The sequence below is a fragment of the Lissotriton vulgaris genome, chromosome 1_1 (genome assembly GCF_964263255.1).
Source record: "Lissotriton vulgaris chromosome 1_1, aLisVul1.2, whole genome shotgun sequence".
In the NCBI taxonomy this organism is placed as follows: domain Eukaryota; kingdom Metazoa; phylum Chordata; class Amphibia; order Caudata; family Salamandridae; genus Lissotriton; species Lissotriton vulgaris.
Genome location: NC_141685.1, coordinates 75,274,836 through 75,296,505, shown reverse-complemented (window position 1 = coordinate 75,296,505; position 21,670 = coordinate 75,274,836). Strand labels below are relative to the sequence as shown.

At 40.7% G+C, this 21,670-nt stretch overlaps 1 protein-coding gene across 1 annotated transcript in view; it reads right to left on the bottom strand.

Moving 5' to 3' along the window:
- Nucleotides 1–16,733: 16,733 nt before the first annotated feature.
- LOC147737382 (uncharacterized) overlaps nt 16,734–21,670 on the bottom strand; it is a 91,042-nt gene continuing 86,105 nt past the window's right edge. The window contains exon 4 of the mRNA XM_086927560.1: nt 16,734–21,638. Coding sequence (XP_086783686.1) covers nt 18,811–20,952 — 2,142 coding nt within the window. The 5' untranslated portion in view covers nt 20,953–21,638 and the 3' untranslated portion in view covers nt 16,734–18,810. The remainder of the gene's footprint in view (nt 21,639–21,670) is intronic.

The following is a 21,670-nucleotide window of genomic DNA, read 5'->3' as shown; positions in this document are numbered from 1 at the left end:
AAGTAAAAAAGATCGCCGTATACCCGTTAATCTTAGCTCCCCTGTGGGTATTCCTCCCTTTCTGTATGCAGGGGCGTTTTTCTACGACCACTTCAGGCATCAGAGACGCCAACAGCAGTCCCCGTGGGAAACGAGCATTTCGGAAAAATAAACAAAGGTTTCCACCGCCGCGTCTTACAAACTACTAGCAACAATGTTGCAAGAACACGGCTACCTTGGATAAATAACAAACGTAAGGATGAAGCGTAAACATGAACTCTTTAAAAGTCAATAGATAAATAGAAGCAGTATTAGAGCGCATTTTCTTTTGATTATGTCTCCACTTTAGTTACAAATACCGCTGTCTATCAACTGCCACGTACTGACGAAATAGAACCTGCAAGCTTTGTTTTCCTTCCTCCACTCCAAAAAAAGATGAAAAGTTTTTTGATAGGTGATAGTAAGATGGAGGCAGTGAATACTGCATAGACAGGTAAGATTGGCATCTGGGACAATTAATAAATTAATAAATTAAAAAAGAAAGGATCGTATATGGCTTTTAATTTTAAAAACAATGACACCACGAACTAAATAATTCAATGGGTTACTTATTTTTATTCTTTACGTAGTTATCACATACCGAGTCCGGTTTTCTGAATAAAAGAAGTAAAGGTGCCTTACTCCCTACAACTACCTCATATCTTTCTGGTTACCAATCTTTTTAGGTAAGAATAATTTATGTATAAGGACACAGTTTAAGTACATATCCTTCCTTGGTTTGTTCTCTCCATCAAATATCAGCTATGATCTTTTATGTAACTAGCGAACCATCAAGGCTGTAGAAACTCTGAAAGACTATAGTACATCTCTTTTAGAATCTCCTAGACTAAACACTATGTATCCTTTGCTTACCACTTCTAGTTAAAGTTTTCAATTCAATCCTCTAGTATAAACCTATCTATAAATACAGGCCTCCGCCCATATCTGCTTAAACAAACCTAATTAGGGTCCCAGATAAAAGACGTAGGAAATAATAACGATAGGCTCTTGTGTGTTTGTTAATAAATAAAAGTTTTATTTTCCAGTATTAGGTAGGGTGACTTTCCTAGGTTTTTAAACAATATGGATGATACACCAACCTCTATGAGGTTTTGATATATGTCTGTATTTGAAACGTAAATGATCATGTCTAGTTCATGATAATTGTGAAAGATGGAATTTTTATATATATATGGTTGTTCCTACTACTTTTTCTCAAATATGTTTTGCATCTATACATGAGCTAGGTTGATGAACTTGATTAATTTATGAGCAAATTTATGTTTTATGAAAAGCAATGCACTGTGATCTTAAATCCAAATTGATTTTAAAAATTATCATTGTATCTTTTTTGTCTAGAAAAGGAAAAAAATTCTTTTGGCTGACCATCCAATATTGTCCTGATGAAGACAACTGTTTTTGTCGAACTGCGTAGACACACGACACGCAGCCTCATTCTCTGCAACTAGAGAATACTTTGAAGATAAAAAATTCAATTTTATATGCTATGAAGTCTGTTTATATATATTGAAAATAATCACATGAACTTCATGATTTAATCTGTTTATTGTGTTAAAAAAATTTTTAATCCATGTATACATTTATCTTTTATAATTATATTAAAGAGTATCTCTTTTTGATATCAGTTCAGTCCATTGCTTTAATCATTTTTATCAATTTCTTGTGTTTTTTTGAATGTTGTTTCCTATAATCAGCTAGCTCTTGTATTTATAGTCTGCCTGGGTTTTTACCTTCACAAAAAATTGTTGTCCCTGACCCAGGAGTCTAATCCTTATCAGGGGGTCCTTGATACCTACAAGTTTCTACCCACGGTTATCCGTGCGGGGCCTTTTTTCTCTTATCTACACCTTGTAGTTGGGAACTATCGTTTTTTGAATATTCTCTTTTCACAGCAAGACCTGTGTATTGTTGTTCTCTCCTAGAATTTGGTGTAACATAACCCCTGTACCTTCTGAAGTCACCCCGCTAAAAAATGTCTAACTTCCAAACCTTTGGTTTCTCAGATGACGACTTCGCTACCCTTGTAGGCACCAATGTAGAATTTGGTACTAACCAAACAGGGAATCCACAAAATAATAGTGACTACAATCAATTAATAAATTTACAAAAGAAACTAATTAGAGTAGAGGCACATGGAGAGTTTATGCTTAGTTATCTAAAAAATGGCATAATTCCCATGGGGCTGAGGATTCGGAATATTCCTGGCCTCTTTGTAGACATAAAAGACTTTTTAATGAAGTGGAGTATGATCGCGAGCCGATGCTCAAGGGATCTGATGATGTTGATCATCTCCACATCTAAAGGGATAGCGGTCGACATAAGAAAAGAAATAGCAGAACTTGAAGATAAATTGAAGAAATCAACAACTATGGAAGAAGCAGAAAAACAATTAGAAACAATCAAAAAAGACATTCTATCGTTTACGGAATATCTAAAGAAAAGGAAGGAAGACAAGTTTGTGAAAGATAAGAGATTCTATTCGGTAGAGAAAACATACCCCTACATTGTGGACGGTTTTTATAAAACTGATTCACAACCGGGACCCAACAATCATACTTTCCAACATAGAATCAATAATTTTTCTCATTCTTCAGCATCGAATTCAGATTCTGAGGGTGAAGATAATATGGGATATCAAGATGATAGACCCTTCAATCCCAGAAATGGACAAATAAATATGCGTCAACCTTTTTTAGGCCACCGGGGGGGGAGAGGAGGCCGTCAGAAAGTTCGGTTCCAGAACCACACAAGGGGCAACTATCAAACCAACCAATATGCCCAGGAACCTCAACAGTATTTAGAGACGAGGAACAAGCAATACTGGAGGAACGGGATGTAATCCCCATTTTCAATCTATCGACCTATAACCTAGAGCCCTCTGATGTATCCCTCCTCTCCAAGGGATTATCTTTTGTCCCCCATGCAAGAGTAAATACCTTTGAACTTTACCAGGATATCTTTTCCTTCCTAAGAAAAATAAGACTAAAGAAGTTTTTTCTGCAAAATGACCCATTAGATTTAGATAATATAAGTAACAACATTGTGGCCCTACCGTCAACATTCACCCCCTCTTTACAGCAGGTGGGTCCAGAAGTAGGAATATTTGAAAAAGTCGTCTTGAAAAGACTAGACCAGGCTTTAAACTTTATACCAAAACCAAGGTACAATATATCCAAAGAAGAATACGAATCCCTTCAAAGATTAAAGAACAACGACACCATTGTGATTAAGAGTAGTGACAAAGGTGGAGGAATAGTCCTGGTGGACTGCAACATATATGAAGAGAATATGAACAAAATGCTCAATGATCCTTCATTCTATAAAAAGATTAAAACTAACCCAACGGAGAAAATAGTGAAAACAATAAATAGGCTAACTACCAAAGCATTGAACGAAGGTATAATAAATAAAAAAGAGTTTGACTTCCTTAATTACTCAGAGAAAAAGATTTCGTGTATTTATGGTCTGCCCAAGATCCATAAGGACGAAAAAAATCCTCCATATCTACCAATCGTCTCCACGATTGGCACTCCTCTGGAAGCTTTGTCAAAATATTTGGATCAAATATTACGCCCCTATATCTCACTATCAAAATCATATGTCAAAGATACTGGAGATATGATCGCGAAAGTTGAGAATCTAGCGTTCTCTGAAGGCAATGATATCCTCGTAACTTTAGACGTGGAATCTCTATACAGTAATATACCCCAAGCAGAAGCAATAGATGCCACAATGTGGTTTATAGATCAGCACAAAATTCCCTGTTCGAAGCCATTCGTTCGAGATTGTTTAACTTTAGTGTTGAAAGAAAACTTCTTTGAATTTGGCGAAGAGCTATTTCTGCAAATAAAGGGTGTAAGTATGGGGGCTTCAATGGCCCCATCAATAGCTAATATTTACATGATTTTATTTGAAAGTCAGTTCATCTTTAATGAGATTGCACCATTTTTCGAGTCTGTTTCCCATTGGTATCGCTATATTGATGATATTTTCTTTCAGTGGACCGATGGGAAACAGACTCTGGATGAGTTTCTTATATGGTTAAATCTAACAGATGCGAACCTTAAATTCACTGCACACATGAGTGAATCAAAAGTTGAGTTTCTCGACATAAACATCAAAAATAAAGAAGGGTTGCTTGAGGTGGATCTGTACACTAAGCCCACCGCTCGTAATACCCTTTTGCATTTCAATAGTTATCATCCCCGTTGTCAAAGAGACAGTATCCCCTTCTCTCAGTTCTTGAGAGTAAGGCGGAACTGTACCAACATACAAGATTTTGACACTCAAGCTGAGATCATGAAACGCAAATTTATTGAGAGAGGATATCCGCATAGACTCATTAGAGGAGCGTATAAGAGGGCCCGATTTTATGATCGGGATACTCTGTTACACTCACAAAAGCAAAAAACAGATCCAAAATTAGTGTGCATCACTAAACACTCCACTATGGACTGCATGGTCAGGCAGATAATTAATTCAAACTGGCACCTACTAAATGTCAATGAAAATGAACAAAAACTACAGAAACCTATGTTTGCCCACAAGCGAAACAAGAACCTAAAAGATCAGATTGTTCACTCCCGCCACAAAAGCAAGACCAGGGATGCCCCCTTCATCCAGAAATCAATTGATGGTGCAATTGCCATCAAAGGGACCTCTCGTTGTGGTTCCTGTCAATCCTGTGACACTATTATTACAGGTGAAACAATGGAATTTAACAATACAAAAATTAGAGCCGATGGACTATGGACCTGTAACACAAAGAATGTTGTGTATTTACTTGTCTGCCCCTGCAATCTTGGATATGTGGGAGAGACGTCCCGTTCAGTGAAGACTAGATTAACGGAACATAGGTCCGCCATCAAAACTAAGAAAACCACTGCACCTTTAGTAAAACATTTTTTAGAATATAATCATAAACCTGAAGAACTTAAATGGCGAATCTTAGAGAAGATACAGTTACAAAAAAATCAAGGTGGAGATAAAATCCGTAAAAAAAGAGAGGTCTTTTGGATTTTTACTCTCGGAACTTTTAATCATGGACTAAACCATGAATTACCATGGGAAAATGCAATAATATAATACTAACATGACCTTACGAATCATGAGCAATCTCTGTCTGATGAATATATTCCGCTTGATGAACGACCAGCTCTTTACTACACCGCCCCTTCTTTAAGGACTACGCAGCAGAGGGCTTCTGTTGTGCCTTCTATCCGTTCATAACCCATAGCAGTAACTTTGGTTTATATACATTTAGCGTTTCCTCCCGAAAGCCACAGATTAGGTCATTTATTGATAAAGCATCGGTTCATTTTGCATCGCTTTAACTTTGTATCGCTTTAAATGGACGGCATACATTTAAGACTTTTTTTTAGAAAGGGGCGTAGCCACTTTACGAAATAAAAGGGTCTCGAAGGATGCAACAGGTCTGATCGTTTTTGTCGACAGGAGCAGTAGAGGAAGGTCGAGGCGCCGCAGTCTGGTAGCGAAGGTAAGATCCTTTCACACCGTGTGAAAACTCCGCATCATTTTGCTCGTAACTCCGCACTCCGCATTCTGTAAGGGATCAATTTGAATTTCCCGGTGCTATTTTTCGCGCCTTTTTTCGAGAAACCGTTCATAAAATCGTTATGTATAGAGTTGAATCTTTAGCCGTTCTTCGTTTCTGTAAGTAAAAAAGATCGCCGTATACCCGTTAATCTTAGCTCCCCTGTGGGTATTCCTCCCTTTCTGTATGCAGGGGCGTTTTTCTACGACCACTTCAGGCATCAGAGACGCCAACAGCAGTCCCCGTGGGAAACGAGCATTTCGGAAAAATAAACAAAGGTTTCCACCGCCGCGTCTTACAAACTACTAGCAACAATGTTGCAAGAACACGGCTACCTTGGATAAATAACAAACGTAAGGATGAAGCGTAAACATGAACTCTTTAAAAGTCAATAGATAAATAGAAGCAGTATTAGAGCGCATTTTCTTTTGATTATGTCTCCACTTTAGTTACAAATACCGCTGTCTATCAACTGCCACGTACTGACGAAATAGAACCTGCAAGCTTTGTTTTCCTTCCTCCGCTCCAAAAAAAGATGAAAAGTTTTTTGATAGGTGATAGTAAGATGGAGGCAGTGAATACTGCATAGACAGGTAAGATTGGCATCTGGGACAATTAATAAATTAATAAATTAAAAAAGAAAGGATCGTATATGGCTTTTAATTTTAAAAACAATGACACCACGAACTAAATAATTCAATGGGTTACTTATTTTTATTCTTTACGTAGTTATCACATACCGAGTCCGGTTTTCTGAATAAAAGAAGTAAAGGTGCCTTACTCCCTACAACTACCTCATATCTTTCTGGTTACCAATCTTTTTAGGTAAGAATAATTTATGTATAAGGACACAGTTTAAGTACATATCCTTCCTTGGTTTGTTCTCTCCATCAAATATCAGCTATGATCTTTTATGTAACTAGCGAACCATCAAGGCTGTAGAAACTCTGAAAGACTATAGTACATCTCTTTTAGAATCTCCTAGACTAAACACTATGTATCCTTTGCTTACCACTTCTAGTTAAAGTTTTCAATTCAATCCTCTAGTATAAACCTATCTATAAATACAGGCCTCCGCCCATATCTGCTTAAACAAACCTAATTAGGGTCCCAGATAAAAGACGTAGGAAATAATAACGATAGGCTCTTGTGTGTTTGTTAATAAATAAAAGTTTTATTTTCCAGTATTAGGTAGGGTGACTTTCCTAGGTTTTTAAACAATATGGATGATACACCAACCTCTATGAGGTTTTGATATATGTCTGTATTTGAAACGTAAATGATCATGTCTAGTTCATGATAATTGTGAAAGATGGAATTTTTATATATATATGGTTGTTCCTACTACTTTTTCTCAAATATGTTTTGCATCTATACATGAGCTAGGTTGATGAACTTGATTAATTTATGAGCAAATTTATGTTTTATGAAAAGCAATGCACTGTGATCTTAAATCCAAATTGATTTTAAAAATTATCATTGTATCTTTTTTGTCTAGAAAAGGAAAAAAATTCTTTTGGCTGACCATCCAATATTGTCCTGATGAAGACAATTGTTTTTGTCGAAACGCGTAGACACACGACACGCAGCCTCATTCTCTGCAACTAGAGAACACTTTGAAGATAAAAAATCAATTTTATATGCTATGAAGTCTGTTTATATATATTGAAAATAATCACATGAACTTCATGATTTAATCTGTTTATTGTGTTAAAAAAAATTTTAATCCATGTATACATTTATCTTTTATAATTATATTAAAGAGTATCTCTTTTTGATATCAGTTCAGTCCATTGCTTTAATCATTTTTATCAATTTCTTGTGTTTTTTTGAATGTTGTTTCCTATAATCAGCTAGCTCTTGTATTTATAGTCTGCCTGGGTTTTTACCTTCACAAAAAATTGTTGTCCCTGACCCAGGAGTCTAATCCTTATCAGGGGGTCCTTGATACCTACAAGTCTCCATAAACTGGGAAACATCTTCTTGTGACATGTACTAATCCTGGGTCCTGGAACCCAAATGACAGTATTAACAGCTGATCTGGGGTTCACCAGAGGATCTCATCCCGTAGGATAATGGGTGCAAGTGTGGTCGACTCCAGCTCTTGCCTCATATAGAATGGAGCTACAGTAACTGCGACTATGCAGGATTACAATAGTTTACCCTGGTTCAAGCACGTTAAGCACATTCTAACATACACTATTTGAGTAGAGCAATAGAATAATCTGAAACTGATGAATAAGGCAACCCTAGAACTGGTTAAAAAGAAATATTGGCCATTCATGTGGAGCAAGCAAGAAGCCAGGAAAGGCATACTTCCGACTAATTACCTGAAAGTAAAATGTGAACGGCGCTGGGGGCCGTTCTTGGACTTGCTGTTGCCTGCTGAGAAAATGGCTTTATATCTCATGTTCAGATTAGGAACTCTTCAGGTTCGGCCTTTACTAAATCATGGGTAAAGCCCCTGGAGGCGGACTGGACATGTGTCCCCGTACATAACGGGGCCCTGAGTCATTTATGCATTTGATGCTGCTGTGTGATATGTTGCTTAAAATCCGAAGGTACTACCTACGTCCACTTTTTCTAAAGCGTAATCTGAGATGCTGCAGTGCAGCACTTTTCTTATCTTATAGAACTGATCGTATGGAGATTTGCCAGGCAGTTGCTTCGTATATGCAGACCTGCTACAGACAGCAGTGAAGGAAGTGGGTTCAAACCATAAACCAACTGTAGTGATGATTTTGCCATTTTCGGTTTGTCTCTGGGAGCTGTTCTCGTCCTTTGATATATCTGCCCTCATAAACTGGAGCGTGGCTCGACTTCGGCATTAAAGGCACTAGGGCACAATGGACGATCTGGAGAAACTTATGGACTGGACAGAGTATCCAGGGGTATTGTTGCTCATTTCTACTTGTACCTGCACTTTAGAAAATGCTTGCTTAGGTGGCGTCTATTGGCCCATATCTGAGGGTTTCATTTCCATCCGGCTGTCAGCAAAACTGTAATTATTTGGTCAATCCTCGTTTTTTTAACACACTAGGTAAAGTCTGCGCAGCAGGCTTGTGCTCTTCTTTTATTTCTGTTGTTTATAAGATAGCTGTCTGGCTTGCTAGGGGTTTACTTGCTCTGAGTAGGCAACAAGCAGACGGAGACGCCGGTATCTGCACCTTGGTACGCGCTTGTTAGCTGGTACGCTTTGTAAGATCTAATGACCGCTCTATCTAATTGATTGGTTTTAATAGTGATGTACGTCATCCATTTGCACTAGCATTTTACGTCAGATCATGGATTATGCGCAAAGTGTAGTATTTATATGAACTGTGTTTAAGTTGTTTTAAGTGAACAAGAATTGTGATTTTTTTAATGTGCTGTAAATATCAATGTTTTAGGCGTTATGGCATAAACCGCTGACAATAAACCTTTGCCATCAAGTACCACACCTGCAGGAATGCTCAGTGGGTTGTGCACTGCTAGATTTAACATGGACGTCTGTGGAAGTGTGTCCCTCCAGAAAGCACAGTAGATCACACGGTGGGTCAAGAAAGCTTTATTTAAGTATCACAGCTACAGAGACCCCATCCATCATCAAGCTAAGACCAACGGACAAATGTCTCTCTTCCAGCCCACGGCCTAGCAACCATCCCCACATTCCAGAGTATCATGACACAAGACACACCTTCTCCCCTTACACATTCTAAACTTTAAAAAAATAAAAGGAAACTTAACTATGAATGCAAAGGATACAAAGAACATAATAGAGAATGCAGTTACGATCTTTGAAGAACTCAACAAAGCGATTTCATAGGCAAAGAGAAAACTGGGGAGCATGGGAAATGGGAAAGAGCTCACTTTAAGAAACACAATTGTGCAAACATCGGGGAATACATTTCAAGTGAAGTGGCCCTGAGCCCCTTTCTCGTGCAACAGGCTCTTCCACCTCAGAGCCAGAATCACGCCCACCAGTTGCACGCCTGGCACTTCGCCCCTCGACTTAGATTCCAAATTCTATGGTCACTGGTGAATTTGAATCTGGAAGACTTGGCCTTGACTCAGTCTCCCACGTCGGCCACTGTTCTCTTCACAGCCCTCCTTGTATTATACAAGATCTTTCTTTTTTTATCACCTCTTTCTCTCTTTCCAGTCCTCAATACTGCCCACTGTTAGACCTGGTACCAGTGGCGTGAGTCTTTCTTCCATTTTTCACTGTTGTCTCCACTGTTTTTGATATGTTTTTGCTGGTTAGATGCTTTGGGCACTGTGCCACTGCTATTCAATGCCACAGTGCAAGGGCTGTGTTCAAGGAGACCCCGGAAACCAGGGACTGTGTTCAGCACAGCTATTTGGCAAATTGATGTAATGGATTATTAACTCCATGATTGGCTTATTTGCTGTACTTGTCAGACCCTAGTTCAGCGCACTGCGTGTGCCCAGGGCCTGTAAGTCAAATGATGCTGATGGGCTTGCAGCACTGATTGTGCCACCTGCAGAAGCAGCTTGTAAAGTGTGCCTCAGGCCTGCCATTGAAGAGCCTGTGTGCAGTCTCTTACCAAGTCGACATGGCGACTGCCATGTCGACTTGGTAAGTGCACCCACTGACTAGTCCATAAACCTGCCCTTTTCTACATGATAGCCACCCCTAAGGTAGGTCCTACGGCAGGGTGCATTGTATGTGATAGATAGAACATGCCCTGATGTGTGTAGCATGTCCTGGTAGTGAATGACAGCCAATTTTGTTTTTCACTATTGCAAGGCTACCTGTCACCATAGGCCAGAATGAGCAGTTTGGTTATAACACCTTATAATCCTAACTATCCCACAGAACATGGTAGAAAAACAAATTTAATAAGCTTGAACTCAGAATGATAAAATACATCTTTTAGTGAAATTGGTTTTAACATTGTGTTCGAACTACCACTTTTAGAAAATAGGTATTTTCTTGCCTAACCATTCAAGCCTGCCTCTGCTAGGTTGTGTATTTCTTGTCTGGCTTGTGAGTGACAGGGGCTGAGGGGGCTCCAGGAGACAGGGTGAGTCAGCAAAAGGCTGAATAGACCTATCTGAAGTGGGAGTGGTGGGAGGAGTAGCACCTGGGCCTGAATAGATCTGTGCCTGCCTTCCACAATGCTGACTCCACCTCCTGTGGTGTGTTTGAAGACCCTGGCCCACACTGACAAAGGAAGAAGTTTTGCACTGGCAGGATGCACCCAGAACTGGTTTGGACCAGGTACAGACACTCTCTGCCTTCCCTGTGTGTATAAAAAGGGGAACCCAGACCCCAGAACTTTAGATCACTTCTGGAAATCAAGATGGACCTTTTGCCAAGGAGAAGAACCAGACAATCGGCAGGAGTATTTGACTACCCCTATGGCAGTGTGTTGTTTGCTGGGTTGGCCTGCAGTGGTTTCTTTATTACCAAGGAAAGGGGAAAAGACTTTTATTGAAACTTTCACCATCTTGCAGAAAATCTCCAAGGGCTTGAATTCGAGCTTGCCTCCTGTCTGAAGTCTCAAGGATACAGAGACTTCACCCCTTCTGCTTGCCTGCATCTGGAACTTGCTTTTCTGGCTGCTACAGAAGGAAATTGCAACACCGACCCCGGCGAGCAACGCCGTAATCTGCATCGAAGCTGTAAGCGCTGCTCCGACTTACAACTTAGGTATCCTGCCACAAGCCCTGAGCGCTGCTCCGACTTTGTGACGTAGGCCTGATGCCAGCTGCTGTGCCGCATCGACTCCAAAGCTAACATCATTGTGGAGCCTATCCTCGACATGGGTGGACAAGAATCCATCGACATCGTATGGAACCGTGGTGTTGGCGGCATCGTGACGTCACCCTTCTCTCCGGTAAGGAACCAACGCCTCTCCTGCTTTGCGCAAGCATCGAGGACCCGACTCGTCACCTCTCCCGAAGCAAGCAACCGACACCGCACAGTGCCAATGATGCCGCATCTCCTCGACGCTGCGAGCGGTCTTTGTTTTCGCTTTTCCAAGGTACTGTTCTTTGTGGGTCTGTTTTGACTCTGCGCCTGCAGCCGCGCACCTCGCGGTCGACGCCGTACTTTGGGATTTCTTTGACCTCGATGTCGTGATAACTCCAGTTGGGGTTATCTGTTGCTAAAAACTGCGTTTTAGTGAATAACCTATTTTTGAGCTACTTCTACCATCTTATTTCTGATTACGGTATTGTGGATTTTTGTTAAGTCTATATAAAGAATACTTATTTTTATAAAACCAGTGCGGTTTCCATCTGTTGTGTTTTCAGTGTATTGCTGTATGTGTTCACAAATGCTTTACACACTCCCTCTGAGACGAACCTTCCTGCTGTGGATGAGGTTTGGCACAAAGGCCAGGGTGCCTTACTCATAACTACGGAGTTCATGGTTCGATCCCCGGTTAGCCCAGCAGCATGTGACTTTGGGCAATAGCTCTTTTAATCTTCCCGAGGGCCCCCAGCGCTGGGACACCACTTCGGAAGTAGCTGTGCGCTTTACAAATAGTGGTATTTCATTTAATTTCATTTCGAGCCAAGCTACCACAGGGTTGAGCAGGGGTTATTTTAGGAGTGTGGCCCCCTTACTCTGACTAGAAGCAAGGGTCCCTATTTGGACAAAGGTGCAAGCCATTGCCAACTAGAGACCCCCAGTTCTAAAACCCACCTTTTCATCCACTAAGGTTTTTTTGGTCATTACCCACAACGGAGGGATTTCCATGGTGGGGACCCTTCCTTTAAATACACGAAAGGGAGTTTCATCAGTGGACGAACAAGAAGTAAACCTATACTCGCTAACCTTCTTCCTCATGGCCAACACCCAACTTTCACCACAGGCAACAGATTGTTGCAGAGTCTCTTTAACAACCTGGACAAACCTTTCCACCACACCATTGGTGAACAACCATTACAAGGCAACCATTACAACGACATACCATTACCACGCAACTATTACAACGCAAGTCATTACAACGACTTGCGCTGGGGGGCGCTCTAGGATAGGGAATAGTTTCATTTACTATCCAACACCTTCCCTACTATCCACGGGGACTGGAGTTGGAATAGTAAATTAAACTACTCACTATCCAGCACCCCCCAACGCAAGTCGTTGTAACAACTTGCGTTGTAAAACTTGTGTGGTAAAGGCATGCGTTGTGAAAGCATGCATTGTAATGACATACATCCACACCATTGCTTTGTGGATGGTACAGGGACGCCTTCTTATGCCTGATCCCCCTTAAACTCCGAAACTCTTTCATGACTAAGGTCGTGAACTGAACACTGTTGTATGACAAGAGTATTAAATAGAAACCCTCACTTTCAAATAACTCTTCTAGAAACTCTATCACTACACCAGACTCAACGGAATGAACCACCTTGATATCAGGCCAATGGGAAAACATATCAATACACACATTCAAATAGTGTTCCAAAAGGCTTCAACTTCACAGGTCCCAAAATATCTATAGAAATGTCCACCACGGACTAGTAGCCTGTTCCCTAATAACCATGGGTTGCGTCCTGCACTTCAATATCGTGTCACAACACACACATTCAGCACATTCACGCACCAACCTCTCTACATGTACATCCATGGCAGGCCACCAATATGCTTACCTGATCCTTTCCTTTGTCATGGCAATGCCCATGTGCGAGGTGCGAGCACTGTTTACTAGCTTATCCCTTAGTGCAAGGGGTGCAACCAAATTACTACCACGCATGAGGAGACCCTCCTCCAACGCCAGTACTTCCCTCACTCGCCAAAAGCCTTCCAGGACCGCTTCACAGTCCTTCTTCTCACACCAACCACCTGTTACCATGGTTAGGACTTTCCGCAAGTCTAAATCGGTGATGTTCTTTTCACTCTCTCTCGGAAATCAACCCTTCACTAATCACACACATTAATTTCTTCCTCCAGTTCTTCACCTCCAAACCACTCAACATCATCTGTCGTTTCACACTCCACACCCCGAGTCTTGACAGGGAGTCTGCCACAACCCACTTCCGTATCCCATTGGAAACAAAAAAAATGACTTTCTTGGAGAAGACCTCACAAAGAGGTTTGTGGTCAGTAAGAATTCTGAACCTTCTCCCCCACAAAACCTTTGTCAGCTTGCGCACCATCCAGAAAACACCCAGAGCTTCTTTCTCCACAACAGAACAGTTGCATTCAGCACCCCTCAAGGGCCTAAAGAAGAAAAGAACCGTTTTAACCTCCACATCAACCTTCTGCAAAAGAACTGCTCCTAACTCCTTCGAGCTGGCATTAGTCATGAGATAAGATACCTTTATGGGGTCAAAATTTCATAGACAAGGTGTTTCATTCAGATGTTTCTTAATGTACTCCAACTCTTCCTCACAGCACTTGGACCAAACAAATGTACTTCCCTTCTGAAGGAGAGACCTCAGACAAGAGGTTTTATCTTCAAAGTTCAGAACGAACTTGTGATAAAATTCTGCTATGCCCAGAAACTTTACAAACTCTTTTTTTTCAAAGGGGTGCACAAATTAAAAAGGGTGTTTAGCAATGAGTCTTTGAATTTGATGCCTGCAGTGGACACAAAATGCCCTTAGTACTCTAGTCCTTTGATACCAAATTTGCACTGGTCAGCCCTAAGGGTGAGGTCAGCATTGCGTAACTTCTTCAATACTGAACTCAGCCTCCCATTATGCTCCTCAAAATCCACACCAAAGATGAGCACATTATCTGGGTATAACTTGACACTCTGAAGGCCTCCAAGAATGCCGATTCATTGCTCACTGAAAAAATGAGGCTGCAGAAGTCAGTCCAAAAGGCATTCTTAGAAATCTAAAGGTACCAAAGGGTGTTACTCAGGAGGAAAGGTCCTGGAAAGAGGAGTGAATATTCTGAATGTTCTGAAGAGGAGTGAAGGCTGGCCCGGTGATAGGCGGAGGTCAGGTTCAAGGAAGAAAAATGCCTTGCCCCTCAAGAGAACACAGCATTTTAGTTACGTTGGGTAAAGGGTAATGATCAACAATATCTGCTTTGTTGAGCTCCCTCGATCTGACACAGAGCCTGGCCTCCCCATTGGCTTTGCGGGCCATAACAACAGGAGAGACCCACTCCATTGCTTCAAGTTCTTGAATGATGCTCTCCCTTACTTACAGAGGTGTATTCCTAACTTTAACTGTTTTTGGAACAGCGTTAGATTTGACCTTTATCCAAATCTTGAATGATGACCTCCCTTACTTACAGAGGTGTATTCCTAACTTTAACTGTTTTTGGAACAGCGTTAGATTTGACCTTTATCCAATGTACATAGATTTTGAGACAAACCAGTTCACCAGCAAAGACCTCAGGGAATTCCTTGATCCAGTCTCGATTAGCATTACTAAAAACCCTAACTGGTGGTAATTCTTTTAGGCAGACAGATCTCATTGGGATCAAGGCAGATATATAGATCACGTTGATGGAACAAACTTATGAATGGGCCCCCTTTCATCAAGACATAGATTTTACCAGGCACGACTCTCCCTTTGAAGTCAATCGTGCCCCAGAAATAACCCAGCAACTCAATAGTCACCCCACCTTAACCTTTTGGTCTAATGTCAGGCTTCAACAGGGTGACTTTGCCCAGCAGATTACGCTCATAAAATGTTTTTAGGACTAGAGTTATCTTGGCGAAGAGCATGCTCACTGGAGCATCATTAATCAAAACTAGCTACTGAGGGCCATCACTAGCAATCCCTGTGACTGGGAGAGTATTGATTCCTTCCAATTCTTCTTCATAAAGATCAACTTCCCTGACATTTTTATGCTCGTGGCCCGTTCTGCAGCATTTTGAGACGTGAACTTTTCTCTCACAAGTTTTGCACATGGCCTTTCAGCCCAGGCAGTCTTTAACATGTTGAATACGGCGCAAATTTTGCCACGATGCGGGAATATTAATTAGTGGGCGCGGTTCAGAAGGCCACCGGCCATCCTCCGCACATGCCCACTGTGACGTCGGACAGCCAGGGGCCATCTGACGTACGCAACAGGTTAAAGTTGGCCATATGGACAGAGTTGCCACACCTGAAGCACTTTCCCTGATAATTATTTGTGTTAAAGAGCTTTGAAGTGGTGCTAAATTTGGGTTCAACTAAATCTCAGAAACTTTATTTGCTGTGCGTATCAGCGGAACCATCAGCCCGATTACTGATGGCACATATTTATACGGGGAGGAGTCACTTTAGTCTGGTGCTCAATTACATGTGTAGATGTGAGTCTGGTGATGCCTGATAACTGAAAGGAACATATTTGTTTACATGCAATTTCATATATGTCTGATTTATTATTCCTATTACAGCGCCTTGTACCTTGAGAAGGCCCGTCGTAGACCAGTGTGTGGACAAAACCCATGCCGACAAATCAAGGACAAAGGGATTGGGACATGGTCTAGGGACACTAACAACAAATCCTACATCAAAACTCACGTTTAACTGATGGAGAGCTATGAGCGACCTGAAGCATAATACTGAGAAAAAATAACCTGGAGAATTGCTGCAAATTAAAGTAAATAAAAAAAACTAATAAAGAACTACATAACCACAGCTGTGTGACCTGGGAGCCGATTGTTTCTCAATAAAGCCCTAGTTTGTGATTACCTTACAGTGCTCACATTATCATCCGCGCTAGAAGAGATGGGAGCCTGGGGTGTCTGGTCACAGAAGCTCATTTACATACAAAGAGGGTGACAGCCTGTTCACAACGCAAAGCACAACTTGTTTACGTAAAGTGCTAGTACACAGAACAGGTTAAAGTCTTGTGTCTCTTTGTTTCATTTTCTTTAATATATCCTGCACCTCGCTCTCTTCTTCTCTTTCTTTCAATTCAATTCATCATAAATTACTCAAAGTCACTATTGCTTTATCAGCGCGGCACAAGTCGGGGGGTAGCCACAGTTTGAAGGGATCCCCCCACTATTATCTAGAAACAGGACTCAGTTCCACCTAGCTCCTTAGCCTGATAATTGTTACTTTGTGCCCCAGCACTGCAGGTACAGGCCTCTGAGCGTTTGTTTGTGTGAGTGGCGCAAGAGAGGAACAGAGAACTTGTCAAAATTAGGCCTTCTATTGCTTAATACATTGTAAATGTGAAACAGTTTGGGTCTTAGGGGCTGGATAAAGAATAATGTCAGAAAACAAACGCAAATTAAAAGCACATTTTATTTATTCGCTGAAAACTGTTAAAAAATGTAATTTCCAAGTCCCACATATCTGTTTAAAAATATTTACACTTTCAGTCATTTCCGAGTTTAGTTACAAACTGATAGTGGGAAAAACACATGCTGTATAAAAACTGAAACCAAAAACTTATTTTTACATTATTTTATGTTTCTTGTTTTTAAAACATGCTGTCAACCTTTCACGTGAAAATTTTTATAAGGGTCTGACATCACTTCTTGTGACATCACTACATGTGACGTCATTGTGATTTGCATATGATATTTTCCCTTGAGGCACAGGGTCAGACTGATTTGCATATGGCCATGTCTGTACTGGGGTGGCAGAGTGGGCTAAAGAACGGTGATGGATTAAACCCAGATCAGTTGACTGGGGGTGGGTGCTTGTATTGTCAACGCTCCGTCCATCATTTCCTTTAGTTTTTCTATGATAATGGGCTCCATCACTGTTTTCCTTACCTGTTCCCTGTTCATTTGCATGACATGGGTCTATAGGTATTAAAAATAAATATATGAATTCACAGGTATTCAGCCCATTTCTCTGGTGATGTCAAACATTGACATGTATTTGGCTGCTTCTTCTATTTTTAGGTGAATACATATCACCTGCCGTTCCCCCTCCTTCCATTTCTCTTTCTTTTTCTCCCCCTTTCTTTGTCTCTCTCGCTCTCTTTATTTCTCCCCCTCTCTATCTCTCACACACTCCTGTTAGCTTTAGCTTCATGAATGTCACTGCCACTTCTGGCATTCATACGACAAATCCTTCAGAACGTTTGAGAACAAGGGACAATCAAGTGTGGAAGACGAGTTGGTGTGAGTGCAACAGATTGCCCTGACACATATATGCTTTTGATGTGGGATTTTACTATTTCACCACATTCTTCAAACAGAGTCTGCTGCTTACAATGGCTCAATTCTGGTAAAAAGTAGAGTTTGGCAAGTCACAAAATGAATAGGGAGAGCCAAGTCAGAGAGGAGCCACAGGTCACACTTAGTTATAAGGCCAGAGGCACGAGCTGATCCATCAACCGATAACAGTGTGTAAAAGATGCAGCAAACGTTACTTAAAAACAAGGTATATGCTCTTTTATATCTAAAAATAGGTTATTTCTTGAACACCGGTGCTTCACTTTAGTTCATTACATATACTGCAGTGGAATTTGTAATACATGCATTTTACCAATGAAGCTTCCAACTCCAGAGCCCTGACAACATGTTCACTCTGGGTATGTTGGGTTTATACGTTTTATCACTAATCCGGCAAGTAAGCTGAAAATACCGCTGTTAGTTCCCGTATTGTTCAGTGTTGCTTTTACAGGTAGTGTGGTCAGGTGCGATTTAATTTTTTTCTTTGCATCTCTTCTTCACCAAATAAAAATCAACAATGTTTCTTTTCTTTTAGTCCATATTGTGCTCAGCTCCCACTATGTATCCTGGTGCATCATGTCGCTTTGCTATGTAAACGGAAGTGAACAATCACTGGAAACAAACATTTTTATAACTCTGCAAACACTGTTATCTGTTTTTCTTCTTTACTGCTTGTCGGGTCTTCTATCATCTGGTGTTTCAATGTTCCACATAATTTGAATTTTATCTTTTTCCGTAATTCATTCCTCTCACAATAACTGCACTGTTCAGCTCTTGTCTATGTCCTGAGATGGGTCAATATTATTTTATATTTTATTAAGTTCTTTCCGGAATCTCTGCATCTCTAGCATTATTTCCATGTGAGTTAAATGAAGGAATGTATTCACTGAGGGCTGTGTGGGATCGAAAATTGACAAACGCCCTTCTCACTTTCAGTGCCCTTATATGTTTTCCCCCTGTGTGTTTGCTGATGACTTTATAGCTCTAATATTAGACTAAACTCTTCCCACATTCATTGCACTTGAGTGGCTTTCCCCCTGTGCGTGTTTGTTGATATGTTCGTAGGGTTAATAACTGACTAAAGCTCTTCACACATTCACTGCAGTTGAATGGTTTTTCCCCTGTGTGTGTTCGCTGATGACAATGTAGCTCTGATAATCGACTAAAGCTCTTCCCTCATTCATTGTACTTGAATGGTTTTTCCCCCATGTGTGTTCGCTGATGACTTTGAAGGTGTGATAACTGACTAAAGCACTTTGCACATTCAGTACACTTGAATGGTTTTTCTCCTGTGTGTGTTCGCTGATGACTTTGAAGGTTTGATAACTGACTAAAGCACTTTGCACATTCAGTGCACTTGAATGGTTTTTCTCCTGTGTGTTTTCGCTGATGACTTTGAAGGTGTAATAACTGAGTAAAGCACTTTGCACATTCATTGCACTTGAATGGTTTTTCTCCTGAGTGAGTTCGCTGATGATACCTTAATGCTGAAGAGCTGCGAAAACTACTGTCACATTCACTACAATGAAAGGGATTTTCCCCTGTGTGTATTCGCTGATGAATTTGTAGTTCTGATAACCTACTAAAGCTCTTGACACACTCACTGCACTTGAATGGGTTTTCTCCTGTGTGTATTCGCTGATGTCTTTGTAGGTCTGATAATTGACTAAAGCTCTTCCCACATTCACTGCACTTGAATGGTTTTTCTCCTGTGTGTATTCGCTGATGTCTTTGTAGGTCTGATAATTGGCTAAAGCTCTTCCCACATTCATTGCACTTGAATGGTTTTTCTCCTGTGTGTGTTCGCTGATGTCTTTGTCGGGCTGATAATTGACTAAAGCTCTTCTCACATTCACTGCACTTGAATGGTTTTTGTCCTGTGTGTGTTCGCTGATGACTTTTTAGGTTTGATAATTGACTAAAGCTCTTCCCACATTCATTGCACTTGAATGGTTTTTCTCCTGTGTGTGTTCGCTGATGTCTTTGTAGGTCTAATAACTGACTAAAGCTCTTTCCACATTCACTGCACTTGAATGGTTTTTCTCCTGTGTGTATTCGCTGATGTCTTCGTAGGTCTGATAATTGACTAAAGCTCTTCCCACATTCACTGCACTTGAATGGTTTTTCTCCTGTGTGTGTTCGCTGATGAATTTGTCGGGATGATAATCGACTAATGCTCTTCCCACATTCACTGCAGTTGAATGGTTTTTCCCCTGAGTGTGTTCGCTGATGTGTTTGAAGGCTTGATAAATGACTAAAGCACTTTTCAAATTCACTGCACTTGAATTGTATTCCCCCCATGTGTGTTTGCTGATGACTTTGTAGCTTTGATAATCGACTAAAGCTCTTCCCACATTCATTAAGCTTGAATGGTTTTTCTCCTGTGTGAGTTCGCTGATAATTCCTTAATGCTGAAGAGTCGCTAAAACTACTGTCACATTCACTACAATGATAGGGTTTTTCCTCAATGTGTGTTCGCTGATGACATTTTAGGTCTGATAACCTACTAAATCTCTGCACACATTCACTGCAGTTGAATGGCTTTTCCCCTGGGTGTGTTTGATTATGTCTTTGAAGGCTTGATAACTGACTAAAGCACTTTGCACATTCACTGCACTTGAATGTTTTTTCCCCTGGGTGTGTTTGATTATGTCTTTGAAGGCTTGATAACTGACTAAAGCACTTTGCACATTCACTGCACTTGAATGGTTTTTCCCCTGTGTGTGTTTGATTATGTCTTTGAAGGCTTGATAACTGACTGAAGCACTTTGCACATTCACTGCACTTGAATGGTTTTTCCCCTGTGTGTGTTCGCTGATGTGATTGAAGGCTTGATAACTGACTAAAGCACTTTGCACATTCGCTGCACTTGAATGGTTTTTCCCCTGTGTGTGTTTGATTATGTTTTTGAAGGTGTGATAACTGACTAAAGCACTTTGCACATTCACTGCACTTGAATGGTTTTTCCCCTGTGTGTGTTTGATTATGTTTTTGAAGGTGTGATAACTGACTAAAGCACTTTGCACATTCACTGCACTTGAATGGCTTTTCCCCTGTGTGTGTTCGCTGGTGTCTTTGTAGTTCTGATAACCTACTGAAGCTCTTAACACATTCACTGCACTTGAATGGTTTTTCTCCTGTGTAGGTTTGCTGATGAAGCTTGATTAGTGATGACAAACTAAAGCTCTTGCTGCATGTGTATGATTCTTCTTTCTTGGTTACTGTCTGTGGGTCGGGTATATATTTGTCTACATCCCATGACTGCATTTCCTGATGGGCCAACATGGCTGATAAAGCACATGTCTTTTTCTCACACATTTTATATTTGTGCAGTATTTTGCATGTTTGATTTCTGTTTTAACAATAAAATGCGATAGCCACCAAATATTTGCCACACTCCTAATACGTAGAAGGTGTCTTTGTACGTGATTGTGCCTTTAGATTGGATTATGGCTAAGCACAATTGCGGGTAAAGATGTATCTTCCTTCTGGCCGGTGTAAATTAGGACAGTCTATTGTATTGTAGATATAAGAACTCCTCTTTCCTTTACCCGTCAGTTGTCTGGCTCCGCTCTGTTGTGCTCTTCTCTGCTTACTATGGTTTGTCCAGAAAGAGTTTACAATTCTCCTAGAGCACGGAATGATGGCTTGTCATCATTTTATAAAATAGAGCACTGTGGTAATCACATCATACTGATCCGATGATCAAAGCTGGTGTTGGACACTTGTTTATACAGGAGGCAGTTAGTTATTGTTGTTGCCTTAATTATCCTAAGGTCATTTCTTGGTCGTGTGGCGTGGAGGTGCACAGCTCAGCCTCTTACGATCACTGATCTGCCCTTGATGCTTCATCTGGGATCTGTAATGTTTGTGTGCAGGTTCCCCTGTCGCCGACAGCGCTGATGATTTCCTGAATACTGTAGCTCATTATTTCTGCTATTATTGAAGATTTACAGCATTCGCTTCATTATTGATGGTCATTTCATACATTCAAGGCTTGTTTTCTGTTGGATGTAAAGATATTTAAAATTACTAA